Below are 6,991 nucleotides of genomic sequence, written 5' to 3' on the forward strand. Positions count from 1 at the left end.
AGTTCGGGTGAGTATGCATGTGACAGAGTTTTGGACCAGCTGGATTTCATGGATGGTGGAGATGGGAAGACCATTGAGGGCGTTTTGGGGCAGTCGAGTCTGGAGGTGACAAGTGCATGGATGAGCGTTTTGGCTGCATCTGGAGTAAGGGACGGTCGGAGTCAGGCACTGTGGCAGAGGTGGAGGAAGGTGGTCCTGGTCAGGGACCGGATGTGGGGAAGGAAGGACAGCTGTGGGTCGAACCTGATGCCCAGGTTGTGCCCCGGTTTGGTGAGTCTGAGGGACAGGCCGGGGAGGTTGAGGAGGTCAGGGTCGCAGGGTAGAAGACGTTGACGGGAGCCAATCGGCTTCCGTCTTGTTGACCATTCGTCCCGTGGTCACTGCCCTGGCTGTCCCATGGCGACTGTCACGTGGTCACTGCCCTGGCTGTCCCATGGCGATTGTCACGTGGTCACTGCCCTGGCTGTCCCATGGCGATTGTCACGTGGTGACTGCCCTGGCTGTCACGTGGTCACTGCCCTGGCTGTCACATGGTGACAGTCCCAGTTGGAGTCAGCTGGGATGTGCAGCCCCGCCCCCACCCCGTTGATTGACAGCTCAGTGCGCGGCTCTGGTCCGAACTCGAGGCCCAGGCTCCGGCTCCCGGACTAGGCCCTGCGATGATGAGCTGCTCGGTGAGCCGCGGTTGCTGGGCCCCTGCTCTGAGGGCTGCAGTGAGGTGGAGGCCGGGGCTCGGGGCGGGCCTGTACTGCACAGAGAGCGGCCCCAGGGTTAGGTTCGCCCCCAGCCCCACAGGTACAGGCGGCGGCCGGCATTACTGGCTCCAAGCCAGGGGGTGACTGGGGGGGGGAGGGGGGGTTCAGTGTAGAGAATGTGGTGTTTCACCCACAAAACACACAGTCACTACACTTTACATCATCATAATAATAATAATCCTTGCACTTGATATAGCGCTTTTCACGTCTTCTCAGAATAGACTGTAAAGTGAATTGACGGTATATTTGTGGGCGAAACTTTATATTCTGTGGTTACTAAATCCACCACTGTTTGTGGGGCAGTGCTGTGAGCAATTGGCTGCCACAAAATATACAGTACAATACAGCCCAACCTGAGTGTCTGACACACGCGGAAACCTACCACCCGTTGCTTAAGAGTCTCCAAACCAGACTGAGAATTCCACACATCCCATCTACACGTGGAAATCCCCGAGACAGATTGTCGGAATGGAATGCACTCTCTCTTTCTCCTGGAGGGAGGTCCCCCACCCCCCCCCCCACTGCTTACCTAATTCCGGAAAGTATTAGGCGCAGGTTGGCGAGAGCCAAGGCTTGGGGTTAGCCCAGAGCGTGCGTTGGGGTGACTGCTGGAATCTAACCAAATTAGTCACACTGATATTGCTGTCCGTCAAGCTTTCCCGCTGCTTGTCCAGCTAGGACCACCCTACCCGTTAAGGCTGTGGCTTACAGGTTTAACAGGAGCTGCGTGCGTTGATTCCCTGCCCCTAGTTACTGGTCTGCCATTCCAGGTCCTGACGACGAGCCACCAGAGCCCTGGCTCAAATTCCGACATTCCATTGCCAGGCAGGTCACTTCACAGTATATTCTGTGAGGCGCTTTGCGACGTCTAAAAGACGTGATAAAGCGCTGTATCAAATGCAAGGATTATTATTGAGGTAAATTGGATGGACCTTGGACTTCCTTCGTCCAGAAAATCTTATGTTCCTCTGACGGTTTGTGTGGCTGTTTCACCAGGTTTCTTGCACTTGGGCGGGCTCCGCAGTGCTCTGTATAATTACATATTTGCAAAGAAATACGGGGGCCGCTTTGTGATGAGGATAGAGGATACTGACCAGAGCCGCCTGGTTCCCGGAGCGGAGACCAGTCTCGAGGACCTCCTGGAGTGGGCAGGTGTGTGTGCGAATGGGCCGAGGCCGGAAGGGAAATCGTTTCATTTCTTTTTATTTTATTTCCCCTTCCTTCCCCATCTTTAGGTCATGCCTGAAGACCTTCATCTTCGACCGTGCCTACGGTAATCTCCCCCCTCTCCCTCCTCCTGTCTGCCTGTTCAGGAGGACGTTAAAGATCTCATAGCCCTATTCAAAAAGAGAATGGAGTTGCTCTCTGTTTCTCCCAGCGTCCTGGCCATCAAAACCCCTAAATAAGATTGGTTGTTCAATCCATGACTGTTTGTGGGACGCTGCTGCGCACAATTGGCTGCTGTGTTTCGCTCACAAAATATACAGTCAATTCACTTTACAGTATATTCTGTGAAGCGTTTGCGATGTCTCGAAGACGTGGTAAGGTGCCATATCAAATGCAAGGATTATTATTACTATTATTAGAACCCATCCCACCCCAGTGTGGTCTCTGTTCCAGGGATCCCCCCTGATGAGAGCCCCCGGCGTGGGGGGCCGCTGGGACCATATCGGCAGTCGGAGCGACTGGAGCTGTACCGGCTGGCGGCGGATACTCTGATTGAGAGGGGCGCCGCGTACCACTGCTTCTGCAGCCCCCAGCGACTGCAACTGTTGAAGAAGGAGGCGCTGAGAAGCGGAGAGACACCCAGGTGGGTGCAACCGAAAACTGATCAGTTACACGGAGGAGGTACTGGCTCCCCAAACCCAAGCGGGCCCAGAGGCACTGGGGGGAATCCTCGTCCTAAACGCGGCTTCAGTCAGACTGACCTGACAAGCTTGTGAGAGGTCTCTTTCTGTACAGCCTTTCATAATCTTCATGCAGCTCCTGTACGCCTCTCTCTATGATCCTTTTACTAATTACTGTATAAATTATGTAACTCAGGAGACCTATCTGGAGTCTCACAGGATTCACCTGCTATTCAGCCTATCTGGAGCTCTCTACTCTAACCCCATTCCCTGCTCTCTCTCTTCCCATCGTGTCTGTGCTGGTGCTCGCTCCCCCACTGGAGCTCTCTACTCTTTAACATTGTTCCTTGCTCTTACCACCTTCACTGTTGGTAATTTATTAACTCTCCAGGTATGACAACCGCTGCCGGCACCTAACGCCGGGAAGAGTGGAGGAGAAACTAGCCCAGGGACAGCCGCACGTGATCCGGTTCCGGCTGGACCAGGGGGCGACGAGCTTTGAGGATCTAGTGTACGGCGGGACCTGTCACGAGGTGGGCAGTGTGGAGGGGGACCCGGTGGTGCTAAAGGCAGATGGCTTCCCCACCTACCACCTGGCCAACGTGGTGGATGACCACCACATGAGGATCAGCCATGTGCTGCGGGGGACAGAGTGGCTGGTGTCCACCTCCAAACACCTGTTGCTGTACCGCGCCCTGGGCTGGCGGCCGCCCACCTTTGCACACTTACCGCTGCTCCTGAACCCCGACGGGAGCAAGCTCTCCAAGCGCCGCGGCGATGTCTTCGTCCAGCACTTTGTGGAGAGAGGCTACCTACCTGAGGCCCTACTGGACATCGTCACTCACTGCGGCTCCGGGTTCACAGGTAACAGTGATCCCCAGCTGACCAGCGTAGTCACTGTGTAATCAAGCACACCTGGGGTCTGACAACCGGGCGGAAACCCATCACCCACTTAAGAGTATCCAAACCAAGCTGAAAATTCCATGCATCCCACCTACACGTGAAAATCCCAAAGATAGATTGTTGGAATGGAATGCACTCTCTCCGTGTAGGGATGCATCCTGCTTACCTAATTCCGGAAAGTATTGGAAAGAGCCAAGGTTTGGGGACCCCGGAATGTGCGTTGGGATAACTGCTGGAGTCTAACCAACTAAAACTGCATTGTTTGCCATTGATATTGCTGTCTGGCAAACTTTCCCACTGCTTGTCCAGGTAGGACCACCGTCCCCGTTAGGGCTGTGGGTTGCAGGGCTAACAGTTGCTGAGTGGGAGGATTCCTAAGTGCTGTCTGTCCTTTCAAGTCCCGCCGATGAGCCCAGCTGTGTGGTGCCATCATCAGCAGTGCCCCAGAGAACGCAGCAAAACAGCTCCCTGTGAGGTCTCGTAAGCGGTTACAAAATGAGTGATGAATTGTATCTGGTTTCGCTGCAGAGGCTCGGATGGGACGGACTTTGCCGGAGCTGATTTCGGAGTTCGATATCACCAGGATCACCACACACTCGGCACTTCTGGACCTCGACAAGCTGCCGGATTTCAACAGGTGACGTGGGTGGATGGGGATCGGGGGAGCAAGGGGCGGAGTGTGGGGGAGAGTGTGCAAGTGGGAGTGTGTTGAATTATCTCTAAGCCTCTCATTTATCTCTCCACCAACTCTCTTTTCTCACAGGATTCACCTGCTGCACCGTATCCAGGATGCAAGCTGGCGGCAGGCATTGGTGGGGGAGTTGGCGGCTCTGGTTGGGAAGGTTTATGGTCAGCACCACCCCAGCCTGGAGCACGTGGAGCGTGTACTGTTGCTCAGGAAGGTAATAATGATAATAATTGTTGCATTTGATATAGCACCTTATCACGTATTGAGACGTCTGAAACGCACGTGTATAGTGTAGTAACTGTGGACTAAACGTAGCAGCCAGTTGTGCACAGCAGTGCCCCACAAACAGTCGTAGATTAGTGACCACTTTTTTTTGGAAGCATTATTACCACCGGAAAAGCGATCCACCAATCAGCTAACAACTGGGTTTCTACTTACTGCTGGGTAAATAGGGACTTGTGGAGTAAGAAAAATTGACTAAGGTTTCGCCCTGGGCGGGAATCAAACCTGGGTCCTCTCGCTTGCAAGGCAAGCTCTCTAACCACTGAGCTGAGGACTTTACGTTGTGAATTTCAGATCATGTGACTGGGGGGATGGGGGGAACGATGGTGTCGGAGCTGCTGGTGATTTATCTTCCTCGGCCACAGGGTCACGTGACGCGGCTGCATGAGCTGGTGTCTCCCTCCTACGCCTACCTGTGGGTGCGGCCCCAGGTCCCACACCAGCAGCTGGACCGACTGTCACCTGAGAGTGAGAAGATCTGTCGCCTTGTAATGGAGTAAGTGCCTATCCGTCTATCCTCACCCGGCTTCACTGGATCCCCAGCCCCCAGATGATAGTGTTCAAGATCCTTTGAAGCCCTCCACAGCGTTGCTCTTCCCTACACCTATGACCTGCTAACCCATACCGGCATGTCCACTTCCTCTGCTTGGCGGACACTGGCCTTCCCACCCCACCATTGGCGGTCAGGCCTTCAGTCCCTTTGGAACTCCATCCCTTCGTCCCTTAGCCTTGCTCCCTCCCTTGCCCCCTTCAAGGCCCACTGAAGTCCCTCATTGACCGCGCCTTCGGTCACCTTCCCTGCACTCCGCTCCTCCTGATCCCAACTCTCAGCTCAGGTGCAAATCCCTGATTGTCCAGTGATTTAAAACGTCCTCGCAAAGTGAAGGGTACTGTGTAAATGTCATTTGTTCTTCTTGTTGTGCCTCTGTGTTGCGCCTGGGGTCACACCTGGGTTGTACACAAATGAATGGCATGGCCGAGCACTGAGTCTCTCCTCTTTCCTTACAGCCTAGTCCGGGGCCAACAACACAGCACTGTCAGCACTCAGGAGCTGGGCTGTGAGCTGAGGGGGTTACACACACAGGTCAAAGACACCAAGTACAGCGTCATGATGACACTCCTCCGCCTGGCGCTGAGCGGCCAGCAGGTAACAGGTCTCCTGAGCCTCGGGTGGAGGGGGAGGAGCAGAGACTTCTCGTTTGTGCTGTTGCTTTGTTTTTTGCCTTCAGCCTCTCTGCCCCCACCCTTTGGAACTCCATCCCACAATCCTTTCACCTCGCTCCCTCCCTTGCCTCCTTCAAGGCATATCTCAAAACCCTCCTCTTCGACTGCACCTTCAGCCACCCTTCTACCTCTACCCTCCCTGCCCTCCACCTCTCCTGATGCCAACACCAGCTCGGGTCCAAATCCTGATTGTCCAGCGCCTTGGGACGTCCTCCCGACATGAATGGTGCTGTGTAAATGTCAATTGTTATTGTTGATGAGGGTCCTCTCTGATTGATCTGTCTGTTCCCTCCTGACAGCAAGGCCCCAGCGTGGCTGAGATGATAATGTCGTTGGGATTTGAGGAGGTGTGTGAGCGGTTGGAGCGAGCTGTGGCCCACTGACCACAGAGGGGGGTTCTATATGGGACCTGTGGTCAATGAAAGAGAACCACCCCCTCCGTATCTGTGCTCCGCTGTGACAGTGGTGGAGGTCTCAGCCCCATCTCGAGGAAGAAGGGGAAAAAATCAGCTTCATTAGGACGCAGTTGGAAAGTGCACACTGCAGATGTCGGGTATAAACAGGTTGGATTTGATACAACCTCCCTGAAACACACACTCACTCGTATTCACACGCTCACTCTCTCTCACAGGCACACGCACACGTACACGCACATGCTGCTTTCACAAGTATACTACTTGGGTTGCCAGAAATTCAAATACTTTTGTAGTCCCAAAGTCAACTCAATACTAGCCCAAAAGTAGCCCAATATCATGCACTGTTTAAGAAAAGGTCTTCAAAGGAAAAACTTTTGCAGGTTTCAATTAAAAATCTTAAAAATGTGAATCTGCCCAATCTGGCAATATCGTACTACCTCATTTTCTCTTCCCCCCACTCCACACACACACACACTCACACGCATCACACGCTCACACCGTGCTGGCAGGGTGAGGTGCCAGAGGATCAAGCCTGATTCGAAATAAAGTTTGGAAAATCAACTCAGCATCTGGTTTCTGTAGTGATTTGGGACTTGAGGATATTTGAAAAGCTGGGCTGAAATGTGCTGAGCTGTTGATGGGCTTGGCTGGTGTGAGCTGTGCTGTGTTGGGCTGAGGCGATTGGAGCTGCGTTGGGATCTGAGCTGTGCTGTGTTGGGCGATGTGTTGGGTTCTGTAATGGGGTGAACTGGGCGCTGTGTTGAACTGGGCTGTGTGATGAGCTGTGCTGTGTTGGGCGATGTGTTGGGTTGTATAATGGGGTGAGCTGGGCGCTGTGTTGAACTGGGCTGTGTGATTAGCTGTGCTGTGCTGTGT

General features: G+C 53.8%; 1 protein-coding gene across 1 annotated transcript; it reads left to right on the forward strand.

The window, feature by feature from the left end:
* Positions 1-587: 587 nt before the first annotated feature.
* Positions 588-6,504, forward strand: ears2 (glutamyl-tRNA synthetase 2, mitochondrial). The gene is given in 9 exon segments (NM_001292819.1): positions 588-795; positions 1,752-1,907; positions 2,376-2,565; positions 2,994-3,466; positions 4,034-4,142; positions 4,269-4,407; positions 4,841-4,971; positions 5,484-5,622; positions 5,999-6,504. Coding segments are annotated over 9 exon segments (1,557 nt in total). The 5' UTR covers positions 588-659; the 3' UTR covers positions 6,083-6,504.
* Positions 6,505-6,991: the final 487 nt, after the last annotated feature.

Source organism: Callorhinchus milii, unplaced genomic scaffold, assembly GCF_018977255.1.
Source record: "Callorhinchus milii isolate IMCB2004 unplaced genomic scaffold, IMCB_Cmil_1.0 Scaffold16, whole genome shotgun sequence".
Lineage (NCBI taxonomy): Eukaryota > Metazoa > Chordata > Chondrichthyes > Chimaeriformes > Callorhinchidae > Callorhinchus > Callorhinchus milii.